General features: G+C 34.7%; 1 protein-coding gene across 2 annotated transcripts; it reads right to left on the bottom strand.

Moving 5' to 3' along the window:
- Positions 1–11,034: 11,034 nt before the first annotated feature.
- LOC131875596 (protein NEGATIVE REGULATOR OF RESISTANCE-like) lies at positions 11,035–12,295 on the bottom strand. Of its 2 annotated transcripts, none has more exons than XM_059220183.1 (2): positions 12,079–12,295; positions 11,035–11,854 (listed from the first exon to the last, which is right to left on the bottom strand). In XM_059220183.1, the coding sequence occupies exon 2, from the start codon at positions 11,834–11,836 to the stop codon at positions 11,390–11,392; it is 447 nt and encodes a 148-aa protein (XP_059076166.1). In that variant the 5' UTR covers positions 11,837–11,854; positions 12,079–12,295; the 3' UTR covers positions 11,035–11,389. The 2 variants fall into 2 exon arrangements, with proteins under 2 accessions (XP_059076166.1, XP_059076165.1); XM_059220182.1 differs by having other exon boundaries at positions 11,035–11,848.
- Positions 12,296–26,073: the final 13,778 nt, after the last annotated feature.

Genomic DNA, 26,073 nt, shown 5'->3' with positions numbered 1-26,073 from the left:
GGGATGAATCTACACCTGTTAATCCAACTAGATACAAATCTATGATAGGAGGTTTACTATATCTGACACAAACTAGACCTGATATTATGAATGCAGTATGTATTTTTTCAAGATTTCAAAGTAATCTTAGAGAAAATCATGAATCAGTAGTAAAAAGGATTTTTTGGTACTTAGAAGGCACTATAAATCTTGGATTATGGTACCCCAGGGATGAAAACTTTGAATAATGTGCATACACAGATGCAAATTGGGTAGGAGATGTGGATGATAGAGAAAGCACCATTGGTGGAGCATTCTTTCTTGGAAACAGATTAGTTTATTGGTTGAGTAAGAAACAAAGTTGTACATCTTTATCAACAGCAGAATCAGAATATGTTGCAGCAGCAACTAACTGTACACAGGTACTATGGCTTAAGCAAATGTTGAAAGACATAAAGGTAAAATGCAAGGAACCTATTACTATCTATTGTGATAACACTGCAACAATTGATATATCTAAGAATCCGGTATTACATTCTAAAACCAAACATGTTTCTATCAAACTAAATTTTCTAAGGGAAAATATTGAAGCAAAGGAGATAAAACTGGTTTATGTGAATACTAAAGAGCAGATTGCATATATTTTCACTAAACCTTTGCCTAAGGAGACTTTTGAATATCTCAAAGATCAGCTTGGAGTCATACCACCACTGGTAGAGACTTAGACAGTTCATGATTGACATCAACCGACATAATTAATAGAGAAATCTTTTATTCCGGTCTTTGATGGGTAGCTACTTCTCAGGGGGAGTAGTTGGTATATTGAATTGACTGGTATTTTGTATATGAACTTGGTTTTTATTGTAACTTTGGCATTTGATGTCAAAGAGGGAGAGATTGGTATGGAAAAACTTTGAAAAACACAAGGAAAACTCATGTTGCTCCTAGGGGGAGAGATTGTTGTTTAGGAGAGATTATTACTCTCTGTATCTGTATTTTGATTTCTGATTATGATCTCTTTTTGAAGATTGTTGGTTTCTGGTATTTGGCATTTCTATTTTGGAACTTTGATGGTTTTTCCATCTTGTGTTGCCATCAATGCCAAAGGGGGATATTGTTGGTATTTTAGTATGGTTTTGTCATTGATGTCAACACCTACTAAAACTCTAGCACTTTGGAGAATTAGCAACATTCACCGGCAAGCAAGTGACTCATGCACAATCACTGGTATCTGGTACACCAACAAGATATAATGATCACCGACACTTGGAATGATATGGAAAATAATAGGTCCAGGGTTACACCAGTAGGTTTATCTTTTCCAGATCAGTATGGCATGCTATGGAGATGATTAATTATTATTGTAAATTCATTAAGCCGACATGTTCAATTGGTTATTGCATCAGATATTGTATTGTTTGTAAAAAAAAATTATTGTAATATCTTGTAGAGCCAACCTACTAAAATTGGTCTTAGGTTATGGAATAAATGTAAGATTTTATTTGTAAGATCAGATGTGAAAAGCAAGAATAAGCAGAGCTATACATGCAGACATCATTTGAAGATTGAAGGAAGGGTTTTTGTGAAGACAATCAAAACTACACTGGTACTGAATCTAGCATATTAAGATTGTATTTTGTGTAGTACATTCTTATTGGATCTAACCATCCAACTATAGTCAGTGTGACTCCCATTTTGTGATTGAGCAGTGAGCTCTAGGCGCTTAGCCTTTCTGCATGTGCAGACCCCATTTATGTACACTTATTATCTGTAGTAGTATCATCTGATTGTGGGTAAGGTTTCCCACCATGTTTTTTCCCCTTACAGGGTTTCCACATACAAATATTGGTGTTATGTGTTGTGGATGACTTTGTGTTTAAGTTTCATGCACTAATCCTTACGGGTATAGCAATTAACTGTTAAAACTGTCTACTGACATATTGAAGTAGTTTGCCGGTATTAACCATTAAGTTGGTTAAGTTGTTTTTGGTTTGAATTTATTTGACAACTGATTCACCCCCCCCTCTCAGTTGTCTCTGGGACGTAACAATTACCTTTATTTTGATTACTGGTTGCAATCTCCAATCCAGTATTGTTCAGGATTTTGCATTTTCCATTCTTGAATTGTAATCAAAATCCTTTTTCCACTAACTGACCAACACTCAAAATATTATGCTTCAAACCTTTTACATAATAAACATTGTCAGTATTGTTCTTACCATCCAAATATATAGTGCCTCTTCCTTTGATTAAACAAGCTTTGTCATCTCCAAATCTTACTAGACCTCCATGAATTTCTTGTAATGATAAGAATTTTCTTTTATCACGAGTCATATGATGTGAGCATCCACTATCTATAATCCATTCATCCTTTTATTCAATTTTTGTTGCTAGTTCCTGCTCTATCGATTTGACAATAGGATCCAGTTGATCTTCTTTTATTGCAACAAAAGCCCATCAACTATTTGTTGGATCTTCATCTGAGTCATGTATAACACCTTCATCTGCATAGTAACATGACTTATCTCTGTTTTTCTTAAATTTGTATCTCTGATATTTAGGGTTAGTATTATATGTTCTTTTTGCTTCCTCCCTTAGTCTTGCATGTCTATCAGGACACCTAGAAGCCATATGACTAACTTTATTGGAATTAAAACATTTGAAAGGTGCTTTACCTTCATACTTATTTCCTGTTGGACCTTTAGGTATCTTCCTTGCAAATAGTGCTTCAAGTTCTTCAAGTTCTTCACTTTCTCTTCTCATATCTTCAATTTGTTTTGCATAAAGTGTTTTCCAATCAGTTTTGTCTGATGATGATGATGATGATGATGATGATGATGATGATGATGATGATGATGATGATGATGATGATGATGATGATGATAATGATGATGATGCTTTGAAAGTTATATCAATTTTGACTATAGCAACAAGACCAAACTCTTCAAGCTCAAATGCAGAAATTTTTCCAACCAAACTATCTCTAGAAACTGATGTATAAGACATTGTTCTCAACTCATTAATATAAGTTACTTTCATTTTGTAAGCCAGTGGAAAAGCTCTTAAAACTTTAGACACAATTTCATCATCACTTAAGGATCCTCCACAACATTGTATTCCTAAAACAATTTCATTAACTCTTTCCATAAATGCATAAATTCTTTCATCTTCTTCCATTTTTAAATTTTCATACCTGACTCGGTAACATTCCAAATTTGCAATTTTGATAGTGATATCTCCTTCATTCAATGTTTCCAATTTATCCCAAATAGCTTTAGCAGTAGATCGATCTGATAATCCCATGTTTTGTTGATCTGATAATGAGCTCAAAAGTGGTTCCCTTGCTTTGCAATCATTCTCCAATTCTTTTTCCAATGTCGGTGGATGAGGTTGATTCGGAGTAGGACCAACATAGCCATTATTTTTAACATCCCATATATCTCTTCCAATGTAGTTTAGATGTGTTTCCATTTTGATCTTTCATATACCATAGTTAGTTCATTCAAGTTTCAGACTGTCCTTCCTGAAAATATTTGTTGCCATAGGATCTCCTCAAGCTGTTAGGCTTATGCAAAAAGAGGACTTAACTCTGATACCAATTGTTAGGAACTGAGAAGGACAACTGAGAGGGGGGTGAATTAGTTGCAAACCAGTTGTCAATGAATTACAACTCAAAACCAATTAATCCATCTTGAAACTTATCTCCAGTAAAACAAACTTAATGTTGGTGAAATAGAATAACAATTATAACAATACCGATATAACTTAATAAATGAAATAGAAAGAGAAACAACATCCACAATACATGACACAAAGATTTTGATGTGGAAACCCGGTAAGGGAAAAAACCATGGTAGGAAACCTTACCCACAAACGGATGATACTATTGCAGATAGTAATTCTATACAAATGGGGTTTGCACATGCAGAAAGGCCAACTGCCTAGAGTTCACTGCTCAATCAGAAAATAGGAGTCACACTGACTACAATTAGATGGTTAAATCCAATAATAATGTACTACTTCAGAATAGCATCTGCAATGTTGGATTTAGTACCAATTTAAGCTTTGACCATGAGTGCCAAACACCTTCATAACCTTCCTTCAACCTTCAGATAATGTTTGCGTGATTTGCATAGGATTTGGTTATTTTTTCTCTTCAATGATCTTCAATATTCATACACTCATAATGATGATCTTCAATAAGATATTATAATTATTTATACAAAACCTGAGACCAAATGTTAAGGTTGGTGCACTAAAGATATTACAATTAAATCAATTACAAATAAGTCTTTGTTAGGATTAATGATAGTCCCAAAGATATTGAGAGGGGAGGTGAATCAGTATCTAACCGGTTAACAGAATATTTAACCTTATTAATTATAGTGCACCGGTAAACAAGAATTAATGCAGTAAAGACAATATAGAAAGCACACCATAACACAAGATGTTTAATGAGGAAACCCAGTGTCGGAAAAACCTCGGTGGGATTTGTGACCCACAATATTCACTCACTAGCCAATGAATGGATATTACTTACAAGAGGGGCCTACACATGTAGGAAGGCCAATTGCCTAGAGCTCACTACTCAATTACAAAAGGAAGTCTCACTGACTTACAAAATGGATTATGAGAATCCAATATAATGTACTGCTATAATTCAGCATTTTCTATGCTAGGTTCAGTACCGGTTTAAGCTCATACTATAACCATAAACCCTTATACAAAATCTACCTTAATATTCGCTCATCACTTCTACATTATCCATGTGTCCATCCTATTTATTTCAGTACCAAAATGATTTACAAGATCTTATACATATACGAGTCTTATTACAATATGCCATGTCGGCTTTACAAAAAGATATTTACAATTAAATACAATAAACAAAATTGTGTCAACTGGGGTGTCGGTATACATTCTTGCCGCTGTCGGTGAAGGGTCTGCCAGTGTCGGTGCCTACCGATGATTTACCAAATGAATGCTCGGTGGCTGATCGCAGGTTGTCGGTAAGTTGCCATTAATGACAACACCATCATTTCTCACTAGAGTGTAGAATGCCAACAATCTCCCCCTTTGGCATTGATGGCAACACTCATGAGAAAAATCCAAAAATTTTACACAAAAATGAAGTCCAAAATTTTACCAAAAATGTGTGCTCCCCATGAGCAAATGATCTCCTTTGATTACCATTTTTCTCTGTCCACTACTCCCCCATTGACATCAATGCCAAAGGTTGTCAAAAATTGTCAAATGAGTGTAAAATTTCAACTTGAACTTTGTAACTAGTTGGTTACAATCTGGAATACGTTTGCTAATACCAAGTTTAGACTCCGTATAAACTTGTTATTGTCCTTCATGACTGCCTCAGTTCTCTAAATTGTATCGGTGAGATGATGCATTTGTTCTTCCAGTATCTTTTGTCCTTGTATTAATACCTCAGAGATTTCTTTCCTTAGAGAGATAAGGTTATCTAACTTAGGACTTAGTTTGCACTTAAGCTCTTTGGCTTTTCCCTTTAACATTTCCTTCTCTTTCTCTAACTTCTCTAGTTTTTCCTCAAATCCAACAATTTCTTGTTCAATAAATGATATAGGTTCAGATGAACCAATGATATTATTAGCTATATTATTTATCTCTTTTTGAACTTTGCTTATTTCCTTATCAATGTCAACTATCAATATATTTGTCTTGCAAGCATCTCTGTACAGTTCTTTATACTACAAAATTTTTTTATTCAGTGCCTGTAAAAGTGTATTGATGTGTTTCGTGCACTTGTTTATTGTTTCCTCAAAGAATTTTCATTTTCCATTTTCCATTTTCTCCTTGAATGTTTCCTCATTTATTTGATCAACTATCAGTATATTACTAGTAATATATTTAGACAATGTGTCTAACTGACCTAAAGAATCCTTTACATTCTCTAAATTGTATTTGGGTACACTCAACTTAAGAATAGGAATTGTGTCCTCAATTGCCTTATAGGCCAATTCATTACAATATGTTATTTTCTTTATTGAATCCAAAAGTACTCTAGTCACATTAGTAGGTCTAAATTCTGTTAGTGAAGTACCAGATGTTTGGCCAACTACCTTTACAATTTTTGTGCTTCCGGTGGGAGTAGCTAGTTTTCCTAAAACAACCTCTGGTGGGTTAGTCTGTGTCTGGATTTCCACTAGCAATAGTTTTGGTTTCTCTATGATTGTCGATTTCACTACCTCAATGTGTACCTGTGAATCTATCGGTTTCTCAGTTTGTTTTTCTGTACTATCTGCTACCGGTATCTCTGTGTTATCCAGTGTTGGTATCTCTTTCGGTTTTATTGTGTCAGCATCTACATTACCATTAACCATTCCACTGTCCAATGTTTGCTCAGCTTTCTCTTCTTGTGTCTTAACCTCAATATTATCTACCAGTTGCTTAGTAGCAATATCATTTTTCTTTTCCTCTATGTTTTCCTTATCAACTACAATGTTTACTTCTTGAGTGTCAATATTCATAGTGTACAAAATTTCTCACTGAGGGTTGGTATCCTCATGTGGTGTATCCACATTCTCAGTAGCCAATGTACTATCAATTTGTACTGATGGAGTAACTGAAGGTGGTGGTAGGTTATCAGTTACTTTAATGTCTAGTAATCCACCTACTTTACCTTTCCCCTTGTCTCTATCCTTTTGATAAACTTTGAAGGTTTTCTTTGGTCTGTTCAGCTCTTCCTATTTTTTCCTTCTCAACAAAGAAAATATTCCACTTGTTAGTTGTTTCTTGTGAAATTTCATTAACCCTGCCAGCCATTAAGCTCACATGTAGGTGTCCTCTTGCAAAAACTAATCTATTTGCTTCACTGATCAATTCATCAATTTATTCAACAGAGTGTAGAATGCCAATAGTCTTGATGTGATACAATATGTCAGCTCAATACATTTACACATTATCCAATCATTAAACCATTTCCAAAATGTGTCGTGCTGATCTTGAATAGATATCATGTACCGATCCATAACCTAGACTTATCTACCGGTAAAGGCAAATATGTGAACTCGATTAGATCAATAAGAAAAACACCAAATCCAAACATCCAATCCATGTCTTCTACATAACCAAATGATCTCCAGATGATAACAAGTTATCATCACTGCCAGTGAATAAGATAACCTGTTGGTGAAGCATATACCGGTGACTATGCATAAGCCACTAACCATGCCAGTAAACACAATGTGCTGGTTCAACAATAAACCAATATAACCATAGTGCCAAATCAATAATGTAGACCTCTAAAAAGATAAGTGTTGACATCAATGGCAAAACTAATGCAACACATGACGAAGTCATCCATAATACCAACACTTGTCCACCATACCTAAATAATATTCAACAAGATTGGGAGGTGAATGGTTTTCTTGAGTAGCTTCATTCATGTCGTAGATTCTCTCTTGTGTGTTTGATTGTCCTCACTGTGTTTCCCATGTGATGTATTGCTTGATATTTTTTCATGTTATGTTAGGTTCTCTTTGGATGACCCTTGTTACTCCATTGGTGCAAGGTAATAAAGAGGCCTAATCTATGGTCACATTCTTCTACTTATATTACCTTTCTTCTATATGTCGTTCATTGTGTTGTTTACTTGGGGATGATGTAAAGCATTGAGATCTCTTTTTGGTCTCTTCTATGTTTACTCAAAAAGACACTTGTTCTCTTCTTCCATTGTGTTTGTTGGTTCAATACCTTTTAGGGATGAGGTCAATTCAATACAAATATTCTTGATATAAATTATGCATCACAAGAGTATATTACTGACCTCATAGTTAGTAGATCCCTTATGTATTTTTTTTCTATATGTTTTGTGACCATTATCCTTTCATTTTTCTTTTCTTGGGGGAATCTCATTGTGGATATATTCTACCCTAAAGCAATTGCTCCTAAAAAGGCATTTGTAATTGCTTTAATGTGGGGGTATACACTTCACTCAATGTTACACTTTATGCACACACCATGACATGTTTTTGATACTCAAGTTACTTTGTAAACTAAGCCTCTTTATTTCTAATTTGGTATTTTTATTTTTCAAGACTCATAGTAAGCAAATCTTTCTAAGATAGTGTAGTCATGCTCTCTCTTTCTCTTTCATATGTTGTCCCTTTTATCCCAATATTAGAGTAGTAAGATCCTAAAGTCCATAGTGGCTTAGCATGTCTTTTCTCTTTGATATCTTGGTGAAATTTTTCAATACAACTGTGTACTTTACTATGAGTATGCTTACTCTCATACTCCTGCTAAAGTGGGGGCTAAATCTAGCATCATAAATTGTATGCATTTACAATTTCATCCTCACCAAGACCTCACTTTAGTGTTTCGGCTTCAAATTCTTCATAATCATGTTGATTTTTCTCACAGCCACTATCAGACTTACATTTTCATCATTTTCTCTTTCTCTCCCTCATGTTGAGTCCTAATTTTTTAAGACTAGGGTGTTGTGCACCTTGGTCTTCCTAATCAAGACCTAAATTTGGGCCCTACAATAGTCATCTCAAATTAGTAGGAAAATGGATCTCATGTTGGCCTACTCTAAAAATTTAATCTATTTTTGGGCAGTCAAGCATAAAAGGATATATACCACTCTCATTTGAAGCCTAACATCTTCTATGATATCAATTATAGTTTGAAAAAATTCAATTCAAGTAAACAAGCAATTTGTCATTCATTAAGCATTGGAGCAGAAGTGAAGTCAAGTTCAAGTATTGAAGATGACATCCATGATCAATATTTTATGAGGGCATTCTACATGAAATCCTAAAACTTTTGTGTGAAGGTCAAACAAAACTTCATCAAGGTATATTTCCCTAAAAAAGAAAGTAGTTTATCATGGTCTTTCACTACATTTATCATTTCAATTTCATTGTTAATTTCAAAACCAGGGTTTGACCTAAGGCAAACCCCTATTCCCAACTTATCTCATATCCTTTTGTGTGTAGGGAATAGGTGCAGGAGTTGTACTTGTAAATTTCATTAAGAAAATGTTTTTAGGCTATCATGGTTATGGTATTGGGATGACCTTATGGCAATTACCTAGGTATGCAATTCTTCAAAGTAAAAAATTAAAAGATATTAGAGAAGATAGTGAAGCAAGAGTTAAACTTTATGGAAGGGTGGAAAATGTACTTAAAAAACTTATGGTCTCATGTTTTGGTCCAAAACATTTAGGAAACTTTAGGGTGTGAAAAATAAACATTAGTGGGTATGACTCAATAGTGAAATCCACAGAAAATATATTATTAGCAAGGATGGATCAATTAAAAACTCCACAATAGAAGAATGATAACATCATAATGTCATCAACATTTATGTTTCAAAGTTGAATGAGATATTATACAAGGAAAACCAAGTGTATACCTTCAAAATAATTAGGCATATCTTTCAGATTGGTTGAGGATCAAGAAAATGGAGCATATAGGGAGGGGGTAATTAATGTTGGGAAATCCTAAAGGATGACTGGGTGGACCTTATAAATGTAGACAAACTATGCAAGTGTTGTGACATCCAAGGGTTGCTTGATACATTGGGTTGATAGACAAAAAAATTTGACTATAAAGTTTTAGGTCATTAGAGTTATACTTCGAATAAGAGAATAGAGTGATAAAGTTTGAATTCCTATAAAAGACACATTAACTTCAACAAACTATTGTGGTTTAGATATCAATGGTACAATATAAGTGATATAAACAAGGGATGAAATATAACACTCATTTAATTAAAAAATATATCAGAGAATGAATTTCAAAACTTGGATGACTAGAATGGAAAGCATGAAAAATTTGACAAACTTATAGAATCTATTACCTTACAATTTTATCTAGATTATCGGCACCAATATGGTCATGAAACTCAATAAACCTTAAAATCAACAGAAAACACATAGGAAACTTTTAACAAAGGGGTAATTGGGTACGTAGGATTGTTAGGAAGGTATAATTGTATGAGAAGCCCTAATAGATTGGAACATTGACAAACCATCAAACTTAAGGAAATGACCATTTTAGCTTCAACACTTGAATGGTTCAAATGTTTTTACGGCATTGAAATATGATTAATAGGTAGGGAACATGACAAGATGAAGCATTGTAAGATTATGGAAAATATAAAAATTACTTTTATTTTATCATTGATTATCAAATGTGAGTAAACATAGAGCCAAACATAAAATGTTTTGAACACACATGAATAGATTCTAAAATAATCGACCCTAATCATTTATCTAACCCCTCTCAATAAATAACTCATCATATGAACTATTTTGACAAAACTCCTTTGAATACAATATGACAATAAAAATAATAAAATAAAGTAAATCACACTTTAATGTTGTATAGAAACGAAAATTTCAAATATCAAGTAATTAAGAAGATCTTATCGTTTAAGGGGATAGTCTGTTTGACCATTTTAACGAATATAAGACCTAGATATATTTATAATATCGCCATACTGTTTACTAGTTTATCTCTACATGAACCAACGAATATACCTATATAAGTACTTAAAAACATTAGCTAGTGATATGCAATTAAAAATAGACTCATCTTTGCTTTATTAAACGAGGTACGGTGACTTGTCGCTAAGACGGGCCGAAATCAATTACAATTTTACAACTGTTACAACGATATATGGTCAAATTGTCAAATAACCGCCCTGCACTTTAACTATGTATGGTTTAAAAATTATATATATCAATTCCATCTTTATTGAGTAAATAGCAATGTTCGTTGAAAAACACCCTTTAAGCCTCCGGATATGGCGACGCTCAAGTACGTCATATGTACATATTAATCAATTACATTAGTATGATATTTGACTAGCTCCCGGATCATTTTTTTCCCACAAATCGAAGGAGAACAAAAATACTGAAATGCTTCCTTTCTTGACGCCTCAGTAACTAACTACATAGCTAATAATTATTTCTAAATGTCTAACCATAGCTACAATGTTCCAAAAGCTTATAGCTTATAAACACCATCCTGCACATATGTCTGACTAAGAAATTTAAGCGACTGGAGGAAGTTCTATATTTCACACAAGTTTAAAACCTAATTAGCAATTTGTCCTACGCATTGCTATAAAGAACCGAAAGCAATATATATATATATAGGAAATTTAAGCCACTTATGGAAGTTCTATATTTCACACAAGTTGAAACCCAAATTACATTTTGCCCTACGCATTGCTATAAAGAACAAGAAAGCAACGATACGCATACCATATATGACTTTTGTTATACCTTAGATAAAGCACCACGTATGTTCAAAACCTCAAGATAACAAATTCAATGCCTTGATGACCGGCTATAAAGAAACAGAAGCAGTAATAAGCACACCATTTATGACTTTCCTTAGATAAAACACCATGAATGTTCAAAACCCTAGGAAAACAAGTTCAATGACCTGGTGACCGGCTGTTCCGAGGTGGGTTCTTCATTCAGATCAAAACTCTTCCCACCCATATATTTCTCACATTCATTATCTGCTTCTCTGGATACTCCGCAGCTAATTCCCTCCTGTGTGAAACAACTCATACCCATCTGAGCACAAGGGCTGCGCTTAGGTGGCAGGTTAGAAAAATCTTCCCACTGTAATACAGGCTTCCAGGGTGATCTACCATTGATAAGATTTGCACAGTTGTTTCCTTCAGGAACAGAATTCATTAGCTTCTTCAGTGCTTGGATATTTTCCACCAAAGCGAAAAATTCCTGGGCTTCTCTTTCATCGTCATCTGTTCGTGGACGTTTGCTCTTGTTTTCTCCATGCCTTCCTGATTCTTCATAAGTTTGACAACTTTGCATCGTCTTCTTTGGCCTCTTTAAATCCATGCGAATACCCAACTGAACCTTTCAAGAAATGCGTAAAAAGATATTAGATTCAGCCTCGCATTTCACCAAAATACCTATCACCCAACTCATGATATAAGATCTTAATAAGAAAACAACCATACATTGAAAAAAGTTGCCTATATTAGAACAAGAATATACCCATGCACATATTTTTTGTGGGCACATCACTAAATAGGGATTCTGAGCTTTACAGGGAAGAAGAATTGAAAGCACTGACTCACCGCAAGATTCGGCCGACTATTCAGAATAGTCCGAACCTGTAAACGCCCGTTACAAGCATATGGACTTTATTTTGCATGCGCATGTATCTATTAAAGATATGAATCAAGGCTGAAAATGACAGACCTTGATGGGCAGAGAAGGGTGTGGAAATTTGGTCCGCTAAACTCGCAAAATCCATCGCTCCATTTCTGGGAAGAAGAAAAATGTGGTAGAGTGATTGAGACGCAACTCTGCTTTCTCACGTTAGTCAACCAGAGAACTTTCACGACAACTATACACCGCCAGAATTGCTTGTTCCTTTCTCTTTTTCATCTCACATCACGCCGAAATTTACCAAGGACGATGTCAGCAAGATTCTTAAGCAACTTTTCTTTTCCATGAATGAATTTGTACGATTCACTGGCTATCATACAATTTAAATTAATGTAGAATTCACTGTCAGGCTTTGGTTCTACGACTAATTAACAATTATATTTATTAATTTTTATTGTTTGAGGGTTTTATATGAAGAAAATTAGGAGTCATGGGTGGCCGCAGTTATTCTAGCTTCAAAACAGATTTTTCGTACAACTCGTTAGTGACAGGTTAGTCAATCGTAGTCGTTAATTGCAAAATCGAAGGTGTAAAATGCGCGACTAACACGCCATACTGTCTTTTTGCAGCCAGAATAGACGCGTCCATCATGGGTTGACAATCTCAGTCTCATTATATATGATGCAATCTCATTATTTATGATGTTAGACTCTTACACTCAACGACATTTGATCCTTGACACATTCATATAGAGCCATACAACTTTACCATTATATCAATAACCAATTCAAAATTGTATAATTTTTTATTTTACAAATTCATTTTTTTTATTAACTTTGTATCCCCTAATTTATCAGGATCTTTTTTTAATCTTGTATTTTTCTTTTTAATTTATATAATTTAATTTAGCTTTTTACTTTATTTCATGGAATTGTTATCACATAGAAAATAGTAACATTCAACCCTTCCATAAAACTATTTTAAAACTAGCAATGGTGGTATTTGGAAATGTATACAATCAATATCATCTAAATTAGAGTGTTACATGATTCTAATAATAGAAAACAAGAATTATAATTCTTTCTTTCTTAGTATTTGATTCTTGCCATTATAATAAAGAGTATAATGTAACGAAAAATTTCATCCAATTAAATATGACAACATCTCTAGTTGTGATAGATGATCTTAGTGATAGAAAAGTATATAATACTTTCTCACTTAGCATTAGATTCTTGCCTTTGCAAGAAACACATAATGTGATAAAAAATATATCCTCTAGTCATCCATGAAATTTAAATGTACAAATTGTTTCTCATAGCTCAAGTGAGAAGTTCATGTATTATTATGAGAAAATACATTTTATTGAACACTCATGCAAATATTACATAAGGTTACATTTAAAAAGGTTTACATATTAATAGATAATTATAAAATAAAATATTGGCTTACATATAATTAAAATTTATTTAAAAACTAAAGGATGGGGACAAAGATTAAAGGTGTGGATGAGAAAAGCACTAGGGTTTTAGGGGAGGTTACAAATTCAAGGGAGGGTAAAAAAGAGGATGAGGATTCAGATGGAGCAGGGAATGATGATTTAGATGGTAAGGACTCTACTTATTTGGGGGTTGCCTTGGTTGTGAAGGATGTTGGCATGGGTAGGGTCTGTTAAGCCCACTATTATACTAAGAGGGGGGTGGGGTTGAACCAGTATAACACACTCTTTCTAAAATTCAAATTTTATTAACAACTTAAATCCGAATAACACAAGAGCATAGTAGGTATGTAAATTCCAAATAGATTGTTTTATATAAATTAAACTTCTATATTTTGTAGAGGCACTAACCCCTTATTCACTTTTTGAGTAACAACTTGCTAGATGCACCAACCCCTCATTCAAATCCACACCTTCACAAGGTGACTAATTAACGTTAACAAATAATACTATCAATCTTCCTCTAAAACTATTCTACAAGTCTGGTATTGGTCTACAAGAAATAATTTTTAAAATTGTTAGAATGAAGATTTTATTTCTTCTTTAAACCTTTCACAAATCAGATTAGAACACTTCTCACAATTATGTCACAACATCTTTTCTATTTTTTATTTATTTAAAGATGATATACTTGTGCTAGGCTCTCTCCAAATTAGGTATTCACAGATCTTCTTGTTTCATAATACACACCTTATTCTCCTTTTTCACTATCCTTGTGTCTCCTTAATCTTCCTTAGATCTAACATAAATCAAATCAGAAGAGTTTTCAGATCTATACTCTCACACATACATCTCTACCCACTCCATCCAATTTTCAATTATTGTTTATATCTCCCAATTTCTCTCAAGAGACACCTTCATTCATATAAGTACTCACCTCCTTAGAAGTAGATTATATACTTTCATAATGAATCACACTTTTTGTATTATAGTTACTTCATATTATTTATTATTTTTAATCATTAGGTGATAACTTCTTTTAAGAGAATCACACCACTTTCATGAAGTGTCAAAAAGATAAATTAGCATTATGTATTGTTTGGCTTGATTCACAAAAAAAAAGTGATCATAGCCTTTGATTCTTTCCTCAAATTGTTGATCTTTCAATTGCTGAATAAGTTATTTATTTTATATGCTACGATTTGTATAAGACATTTTTCTTATTCAATTTTTGTCTCATTTTCTAGTTTACTGCATTGTCACATTTATCATTTATTGCATATTGTTTATTACCATTTGTTAATTTTCCTTATGTGTTGACTTGTCTTTAATCTTTGCACATTATGTATAGTGAATCGATGTCTTTACAATTACTTTAGCTTCAAGTCTTGAATACTAATAAGGATATTTACCATAGTATTATATCTTTAACATTTTAACACATGGTTTCCTTAGATGCATTTGAACAATCTTGGACTTGTATGTGATCTTCTCTTTTGCTTGACCATCAATGACGACATCTCAACAATGGCCCCCTTTGTCATTGATGGCAACTCTTCAACACCATCAAGATAATAATCTTATACAATGCTCCTTGCTCCATTATTCCCCCTTTCTCTAATTTCTCCTCCTTACTCCATTTTCTCCCGCTTTGACATCAATGGAAAAGGGTGTTTTAATGAAAATTTATTCTTAAATGGATATCTTCTTCGAAGGGTAGTGTGTCACCCCTTTCTTTTTCCTTAGGAACTCAAAATTTCTTTTAGGAAGAGGTTTTATATATATATCTACTTCTTGGTCTTTGGTAGGCACATAATCTATTTTCACTTGTTAATTTGCAAATTTTTCTCTCAATAAATGATATTTGATGAGGATATGTTTTGTCCTTGATTGCATCACATCATTTTTAGAGATGTTGATGGCACTTGTGTTATCACACAATATAGATATTGGGTGATCATACTCGACTTTCATGTCCTTCAAATTTGGATGCATCCAAAGTAATTGAGTACAACATGAGGTTGCTACTATGTCCTTTTCTTCAGTGGTAGATAGGAAAATTGAGACTTGCTTCTTACTCAATCATGAAACAAGGCCATTTCCTAGAAAGAATGCATTGCCACTTGTACTTTTCTTGTCATCTACACTACTTGCCTAATTGGAACTTGTGTCTGCATTCTAGCTTAAGCCTTCACTTCTAGGATATCATACACTAAATTCCAAAGTCCCTTTCAAGTACTTGAAAATTATTTTTACTATTTGAACATGTGTTTCTTTGCGAGTTGCTTGAAATCATGCCACAACTCCAATTGCTTGTGTAATGTCTGACCTTGAGTCTACTAGATAGAGTAAGATATTGGAAACAACAATGAAGGAAAGCTGAGAGGGATGGGGGTGAATCAATTTTCACTGGATCAACTAACTTATCCATAAATTCAAATTTGATAAACTATAGCAACAAGAAAGATAAGAAAATAAATAGCACAACACACAACACCAAGATTTTGACATGGACAACTGGGTTAAGGGAAAAACCACGATGGAAACCTACCCACAATAAGATGATACTCTGCAAAAGAATGTGGGAATATGACAATGGGGAATGCACTAGCATTCAGGTGTTGTCATTATTGGCATTAAGTTGTCATTGATGTCAACTGGTTTGGCAAGGTCACTGGTAAGTAAGAAGTGGTGACTAGTATAAGAAGAGAAAAACATATGATGGAAATGCACATATGAGTGAGAAGACAGAAGGAAGGCTACCGGTACACATGAGTTGTGTCATCTACCGGTCAAGAAGCCTAACCGGTAAGGCACAAACCAGGATGAAGGTTGGTTGTTTGTTTTTTATGAAGAGGCAGAATGTTAAAAGAATCACAACAACACCTGATGAGAAGAACAAAGAGGATAGTATGAAGACATACCAGAAGAAAAGATGAATTATCAAGAGGATGTGTTGCCAGTGAAAAGGATGAGTATTGGTTATACTGGTAAGGTGAATTGAGCCAGTAGTAATTCATCACCCCTCTTAGTACCGCTTGAAATACTGAGTGATAAAGATAGTTAACCAACTTACTAAATACTATGCATGCAATCCAAAATGATATTAAAGCTTCCACAACAAGTAAAACATCCACCATAACTCAAGCGTTTATACATGGAAAAACCAACTGGGAAAAACCATGGTGAGATGGGACTCACAAGTTAATTACCTATAGTAATAGGTAACTGACCGCTTAAGGTCTACAAAAATGCTCTGCTAGGAGCGAATCCTCTTAAAGATCCCGAAGCCCTGTTAGGAGCTATACCCTGTTAAAGGTAGTGCTCTATTAAGAGTAACCTTGGTAGAGGATTTCAAACCCAAACTAATGGATCACCTAGTTAGAGGATTTATACAATGAAGCTTGTTAGAGCTTACTCGGTTAGGGCATTTGACTATTGTAGTGATTAGAAAAAAACAGGCGGTGTGATCTAGAAGTAGCATATCTTGCTTGAATAGATCCTCTTCTACTCACTCAAAAATGCATTACCGACATACACTGCAATGCCTTCAGTAAATCGCAACAACTTAACACTTCTATCTCGCACCATAAAAATAGTTCATTATAATGTCATTATATAGAAATTAGATATCATGTCAGCTTAGGAACTTCATCACAATTTCCTAGGTGCAGTGTATCTGGACAATCTAACATAACTCATCATAGATTGCCACCAAATCTATCTATTAGGGCTAATTCATCATGACCGATGATAACTCATCACACAATCAGTGAAATTGTTTGGAACACTGATATCGATTAAGAGTTAATCTCCTTCACCTCATAGACCAATTGTCCTCTAATTGCTTCTTTGTTAATCTTCATTGAATCTCCAATATAGCATCATGTCATTCCTACATATACCGGTTACACATCCTCAAAACTGATTGAACTTCACTATACATATAATACTGGTTTTGCAATACAAAGACTTAGGAGCAATACCGGTTTGTCTGAACTAAATTACAATCATCATCAACCCAACAATCTCCCCCTTTGGCATTGATGGCAACACTTGGAAAATTTTACAGCTTTACAACGAAGTGTGCTTACAAATATTGTACAAACATATTTCTACTCCCCCTTAACAATACATACAAAATTTTCACAACACATACATATTTTTACTCCCCCTTTGAAAACAATTCCAAATTGAAAATTAAAATATATATATTATATCAAAATTTACATCAAAAACTACATATACAAAAATAGAAGAGTCTTTCAAGGAGTGTTCACTGCAATTTTCAAGAAAATGTCACTGAAAATTATCTTCATCTGAGTAAAATAATTATCCCATGTTTCCAATAATATTTGAGTGATCTCAATGGTTGTCATAACTTGTGCAGAGAATTCTTCCATTGCATCCACTGTGCTTATTTATGGAGTTGCCAAAACCTGAAATGCATCCTTGTATACCCGTTGTAAGATGTCCACTTTAGGTCTCAATTGGTTCTTTAGCTCTTTTAAGGATCATAGTCTCTTAGCATGTTCATTATCATAGATATCTAACTGATTTTACAAATCATCAATTGATTTGCCAAATGCTAAGGCTAAATTCTGTAAAGGTATGTAGGCAGTACATATCCTTTCCAGTTCCTGTTTTGTCCCTGCTCACCTCTTCTTTAAATCAGGATAGGAAAATGAAACATTAGATGTATAGGCCAGTATGCTTCCTCTAGTTTCAATAGCAGTATTCAAAAGATATTTATTCAAAGATAAGGCAATCTTTCCTGTATCAATATCTTTCATTATTTTCTCTCCTCTTTTCCTCCTACAATTTTTCTCAGCTAAAGTTTGAGCAGCTTCTTCAAGGGACGTCAAATGGTCAGAAGCATCAACAACCAACTAGTCAAGCTTGTTAACTGGATTTGATAGATTCCCAGTGTCAGTTTCTTGTAGGAGACTTGACAGAATTTCAGTGATGGTTTAAAATGTTTCTGCTTCTTTTGTTTGCTCTTTCAATCTTTTCTTTTATGCTCTAGATTGCATTACTATAGCAATCTCCATGAGTTAAGATGCACTCATATTATCTAAATCTATAGGCCCTTTGATTCCTATTGAGTGATCATCATCATCAATTTGTTGGTTTACCTTTTCTTTTTCCTTTTCATCTTCTATCTTCTCCTTTGTTTTCTCTTTCTCTTCCTCCTTTCATTGTTCAGTTTCCTTCAGTTCAACCTCTTTTCCAAGTTTCTCTTTCTCTATTTCTCCCTTTGTTTGTTTCTCATGTGTATCTATTGTAACCGGTGGCAGTTGATTTACCACTTTGTGTTCTTTTTCTGGTGGCGAATGAATATCCACACTAGATTCAATGATCGGTGCTTCAGCTGCTTCCTGTGTAATGGTAATGACCGGTTACTATAAAGGTTCCATAATGTGTTCAATGATATTACCAGTTGTATCAATAGTGTCCTTGATTTTATCAGTATCATCTACAAAAATAACCAGTAGAGAAGTAGTGTCATCCTTATGCTTAATAGGATAGACAATATCTGGTGTAATAATTTCTTCTTCATCTAACTCCAGTTGAGCTCTAGTCTTTGTTTGATCAGTTTTATGAGAGTTTATTTTCTCATGCATCCTTTGAATATTTCTATCTATCTTATGAGTTTCAACTTCAACAGATTGAACATTTCCATTCAATAAATTTAGTCTTCTTGCCTTAAAATGAAACTATCCTTTGAAATTGTGAAGCAATGCTAATAATTCATCTCTAGGTAATTCAGGAAAATATTGAATGAACATTCTATCAATAATTTCTTGATCTTGTTCAACAACCATTTTCCACTTATTTACAAGAATATAATACAAAGAATCAGAAATATCCTTTTCAATATCTTGAGGTAACCGATTGTATTGACACAAGTGGTTGATTACCTCTTGAACAATTTGTTGCTTTTGATCATCATAAAATGAATCTAAACATTCTTTCACATTATCAAACCTATTCCTCCCTAATATTTTAATAGATGTCTCAAAATCAGTCATAGGTTTGTAAGATAACGCATCAATAGGAATACTTTTCTTTGAAGTGTCTCCTACTGGTTTGGCTTTCTTACCAGTTGCTTTCATCTTCTTTGGTTCCTCTTCAATGTCGGTATCCTCATATTCTTCTTGAAGAATGAGTTGCCTACCTCTCTTCTTCATTGTAGTTTGCTTCTTAGAATATACTTTGGGTGTCGGTTCCTTTTTGACTTGAACAATTTTTGTCACCCCGTGGTCACTTAAGGTGCTTGCTCAACTATCTTCTTCTTCTTCTTCTCTTTGGCAATACTTGGTTCAGCAGGTGCATTTCTTTCCTTGTAAATTCCTAGTCTTTTCTTCTTCTATCCTTGGGAGATGGCAAAAGGTTGTTGTCATATCCGATTAATAAGTCATAGTTGACTTCATAACTCATTTCTTCCATCTCATCTTCCATGGGTTCTACGGCCTCCATAAGATAAAAGTTTGTGGTAACTGCGAAACATATGTCTTTTGCAAAGTGTTTCACCACATCTTCAGGTAGCCTTAACCTCATTCTCATCTTCTTTTGGAACTCATTCAAATATTTGTTCACAGTAGCAGAAAATGTGTTCTTTATAGCCTTAATGTTGTTCTTGATTTGAGTTGTTACTAGTATGTCCTTTAACCATTGAATGTCACCAATTCCCAGTAGGAAGTTCTAAAAATAGAAGAATAGACCAATCAACAGTTGACCATATTTGAACTTTTGACTACTGTCTTTCTTAATTGATTGCAAGTTCAACATCAATTGGCTCCTTGTAGCCTCGCATAAGTCATAATCTGCATTCTCAGCAATCATCCTGTAAGCTGCATGCATAGGAATAGATGGCCCATGGTTCATCCCATTGGAATAAAATATCTTATAACCAATGATCATAGTTTCAAGTCTAACTATTGGGTCTTTAATGTTGTTGCTGTTAGAGGTGGTCTGAGTTAATGCAATCACAGTCTCTTTTGAAATATTCCTCAGCTTTGGAACTTCATTGGTTTACCAAAGACCAGTCACTGCATGAATTGCTTTCTTTCGTGATTGTATTCAACCTTCCAAGATACATATTCTCTCCATGCGCATGGCTAAGAATTATCCTAACATTCTCTTCTTCAAAATATTCAAGAAAATATGTCGCATTGTGAAAACCCTTTTCATAAACCCTAATGAAATCAGGTTTGATTTTCCCGCTTTTATCTATGAGATTTTGCCAAGATCAAGAGCTCAATGAAAAGTACAATAGAGAGACAAAATAGATGATAGGAATAAACTATATTCTATCAAGATGAAAATATTGATCAACTAGATCATCAATCATTACATACGATGAATATGATCCTACTTATATAGGCAAGGCTATATGGATATATGAGCACACAAACATGACATGTGGCTCAATAAGAAACAAGGGTAGGTAGGAAATAGGTGTGTTAGGTAGGAGAAACAATATAATATTCCACACGAGGTGGATGGTAACAACAAGATAAGACCAGAAAATGTAGAAATTCTCCTACACACACTATCCCAATGTGGCACAAACACCCAAGTGTATCATACCCAAACTACTATGATATGAATATTCCAAAGTAAACTTAAGTAAGCTGTAATAATATCCAACATGAATAATTAATTATACCAGCACCCCCCCTTAAGTGCAACTTAAGGGACTTAACTTAAGTCTACAATGCAACTAAGCAATGGAAGATGGGTCCCGGCTACGAGGCCATGCTAGGTACCCATGTACAAATGCAAATGTATGCAAACCAATGTAATGAAATCTCTCACAAAGCGGGGAAAGAGAGAAAAACCTAATGGAAAAAACCCTCCCCCCAAAGAGAGATGAAAACCATATACAATGAACTCTCAAAGAAGTACGTGAAGGACAAAACCCTATGTGAGGAAAAAGTTCCCCCCATATGAGAGAAGAAGAAGAGAGACTAGGTAGCCCCCCCTCAATGTAGAATTTGCACCAATGATAGAAGCTTGATGATGTATGAAGAAACTACTCCACGAACGTCAAAAAATGTTCCTCCCCTTGGGAAGAAACAAAATGAAAGGTGTATCAATGAAGTCTCTCCAATCATGAAGGGAAGATGTAGGAAAAAAACTCATGATGAATGGAATCTCTGAAAATTGCTCAAGTGTCCCCATGTCGATGCTCAAAGTTACCCCCTCCAAAGGTGGTGAACTGATCCACACTACTAAAAAAGGCACTCTAAGATCTAGTGGAGATGAATGTAGAACATGATCCAAAGACTCACATGTCTCCTCAAAACATAAAGACACCTCTTTAAACTATTGTAGAAAAATATCCACAATCATGTCAACCTCAAAATAATGATCATCTAGAGAATGCACCAGAGGGTCAGAGTGTTCTCTCGCAACAATCAAAGAAGGATCATCTTCATCAAAGAGAAGATGAATATCATCAATGATGTCTCCCAAATATGCAATGTAGGATTCCACAAACAAACCTACAATGTGCATCAAGTAGTCATCCTAATGAACTGAAGCTAGAAGACAAGTAATATCCTACTGCATTGAATCATAAGAAGGAAAAATCATTGCACTAGGTGCATCATCAGGTGCAATAGGTAATCTGATATCAATAAGAGTAGATGAAATTCCAAGCTCAAGAATGGGGTCACATGTGAGAATCCCCAAGTTCAAGTACCCAAAGTTCTCAAAATCTTAATCATCAACATAGGAAGAATCAACCTCATCAATAGGACCAAAGTGTGAAAAGGAGTACAACCGAGATGCATGATCAACTAACCCAGTCGCAATGATAGCTCTAGTCTCCAAGTCTCTAATGATAACTCAATCAGGTGTGAACTCCATAGTTTTCCTAGTTGCGCCATATGTGATTTGATAGATGGAAAGAAGATTGTTTGTCAAGTAGGGTACACACAACACATCATTGAAGGAGTTATCCCCAATGGAAATAGATCATTTCCCAATCACATCCATGTATGTATGATTTCCCATCAAAATATATGGTATGTGGCAAGGCTCAAATGTAGAAAACATACACTGCAAAGATGCCATATGATGAGAAGCCCTTCAATCTATAATTCATCTCCTTGAATAACAACTTGTAGTAGCACAAAGAGCTCATCCCTTTTCTTTATCTGTCCCAAAAGAGTGATCCTTTCCTTTATCCTTTTCCTTGGAAGAGGAAGCCAATGTAGACATTCTAGAAGGTAGGTTGATTTTGTTCTTCTCAAGAAGATTCTTCAAGTCATCTATATCCTTCTTGTAACAATGATGTTCATCATGTTCTAACTTCTTGTAATATGCACAAAAATATTGTCCTCGTATGATTTCCTCTTAGGTGAGTCACCTTGTTGTGGAGAGGAGGATTGTGATCCATCTTGTTTAGGCTTAGTTTTCTTTTGGTTCTTGCCTTTTCCTTGATTGCTTTGATTCCCCTTATTAGCCACCAAAGCTTGTGACTTTGAAGATTTGAGAACTCCCATCTTGGTCAACTTAGATTGCTCAAGTATCAACATCTCTGTGAATGCATAAAATGAGGGCGAAGTGTATGAGGAACCTTGAGCTAACCTATGGGTGTGAAAGCTAGATACAAAGGCTACATACTCTGAAGGAAGCTTGTTCAACAAGTTATAAACCAATTAAGCATCCTTTTTGTTAATTCCACAATCCTTTACTTTTCTCTTAGCTCAATTGCTTTTGTGACATAATCTTGCATTGAATCAAAATCCTTGGGATCCAAAGTTGTGAATTCACTATCAAGCTTGTAGCTCTTAATCCCATCAACTTGTCCATACAATTTCTCAAAAAAATCCCAAGCCTCTTTGATTGTTGTACACTTCTCAATGTGAAAAATGAGGTCATCTGATACATACTTTCTAAGAGTTCCAAGCAATTTGAGCATTAAGATCAGCCATAGGATCAGGTGGTGCTGTTATAGTTCCATTTACATAATGAATGAGTCATTTTTCTATTAGTTTACTCCAAGACTTAATCATCCATGAAGCATAATTATGAGGAGTTAAAAGTTGAAATTTAGGAGAACCCATAGCACCAAAATAAATAAAAAAACAAGATAGAGAGAGGCACAATCGCGCAAGACACCCCCCCAAAATACTCAATCATGAAACCGCCACCAAAATGGTGATTTGGCACTTTATACTTAGTGCGTATATAATGGGACACTTGCCAAACAAGGAAAGATGGACTTCTGATTTCAATTTTACAACTGTCTCAAATAGGCTATAAGAGATTCCAACAAATACTACAAGCGATCTAAACTGAGATCCAAGTAAAATGCAAGTACCTAATAGGCCAAAAATGACCAAATAATGAAAGTACAATTTCTACTCAAAATCACTGCAAACTAAAGGCAGATTATGAAAGTAGATGAAAAATTATGCACATTAAAAAAAATGGCACCTAAAAATAAGGTAATATGACCCCAAATGAATCCTTTGAAGTTGCAAAATCGGAGATTAGATAGGTACAGTCATGAACATCTGCATACTTTGAAAAATTCGTCCATCAAAATCAGAAAATTCCTCCACCACTGCGAAGAGCATGAAATTGTAGACCATATCAAAAAACATTGCAGTAAAAAAGGAGCAAGACATGGCCTTCCAAAGTTGAGCTGCAAAACTGAAAAGCTCAATGAGAAGAGGTAAAAAAAATTTAAAAAATTGTTGCTGTAATGATGACATGAGCATTTTATGATATTTAATTTGATGACCGTATGGTCGTCACCAAATCGAGGCTCCCTTCTCTGATCATACAGAAAATGACATCAATGGTACATAATATGATGTTAGCAGTGCACCCAAAAATGTCCGTACCGGTGATGTGACGGGCATGTGGCCCTAACGTGATGTACAGTTCTGTAGATGTGGCATGTGAGCTGGTAGGGTACAGGGCGCCACGTCGGAGGGGCATGAAGCGGTGGTGGGCCAGGAGGCAAATTATGTCAAGCAGCTTGGAGTTCGGGCCCTGATTGCTAGGAAGGTTGCCAACAGTGCAAACACACGTCAGGAAGCATGGAGTTTAGGCCACAGACATGCACAATGGCTGGAGTACTGGTGACCGAAAGGATGACCCAAAGAAGGTGGCTGAGGAGTTGACACCGGCTTTGGAGGGGAGCATGCGACAGAGCGACCGAGGTGGTGAGACAGCAGCGGTGACGAAGGTACCAAGTGAGGGTTGGTTGAGGTGGCAGTGGTACGGTCCCTATGGAGAATAATTGCAGGGTACGGTGATGGGGAGGGGTTAAAACCCCCCGTAAAAACAATTTTTTTTTTGTTTTATTTTTTCTTAAATAAAATCTTTTACAATCCAATTAAAAAAACTGCGAAAAGGTAAAATAAAAAAGAAAAAAATTTCTCGCAGAAAAATAAAAAATATATTTTATTTATTTATTTTTTTTGGGAAAATCATACCGTACTGCCCAAATCGGGGAAAATTTTCCTCCAAGCTCCAAAATTGACTTCCTTCAAAATAGGTCGATTTTATACTCAATTTATATGGAAATGGCCTCCCGGACGCAACCATGATGTCTAAATCATTGTACGACGCCCCCAAAAATAGCACCTCCCCATATCCGAAAATTGAAGCCTCCGAAAATGCCTCTGCAAGACAAATCAAAGAAAACCTTTAGGCTTTGATACCATGTGATATTTTTCCAAGATCAAGAGCTCAATGAAAAGTATAATAGAGAGATAAAATAGATGATAGGAATAAACTGTATTCTATCAAGATGAAAATACTGATCAACTGGATCATCAATCATTACATTTACTGAATATGAGCCTGCTTTTATAGGCAAGGCTATATGGATATGTGAGCACATAAAAATGACATGTGGCTCGATAAGAAACAAGGGTAGGTAGGAGATATTGTTGGCATTATGGATGAATTGATTATGTGTTGTTGTGAGGCCCTACCCAGAGTCGTCATAGCATTGCAGCTATTTTTCATGTTGGACCTGTTATTGATCCTTTATTTTGATGCATTATGAATATAGATTCTATATGATCTACTGATTGGATAACATTGAGATGGTGTATGTCATTTATTTATGATGTTAGAAATTATGGATGCATGCCTTATGAATTATTGAATTTTATGATGATTATGATGATGCCATTGAGTAAATTATTTTATATGGATTTTATTGGATAATTGGTATTTGATTTTTATGACTTCAATTGTATGCAAAGTGTCTGGATTATATCCTTTTCATATATTAATACTACATGCAATTATTTGGGATTACTAATGTGCAAAGTGAGTTGTGCAAGAAAACTAATCCATGTGACCATGGAAACTATTTGGAGAATCAAGCTAAAACTATGTGTGTTTGTGAAGCCAAGGGTTGTCTATTTGGAGAGACAACACCTCGTGTGTAATGTGTTTTATTTGTAGATGTGGATGCTTGAATGTGTGTTTAAATTGAAATTATTAAATTTGTTAATTCCAAAAAGGGACTTTGCCATTTGTATTT

The sequence above is a fragment of the Cryptomeria japonica genome, chromosome 5 (genome assembly GCF_030272615.1).
Source record: "Cryptomeria japonica chromosome 5, Sugi_1.0, whole genome shotgun sequence".
Classification (NCBI taxonomy): Eukaryota; Viridiplantae; Streptophyta; class Pinopsida; order Cupressales; family Cupressaceae; genus Cryptomeria; species Cryptomeria japonica.
The sequence above is the reverse complement of the archived record's forward strand: the minus strand, read 5'-3'. Positions and strand labels throughout refer to the sequence as shown.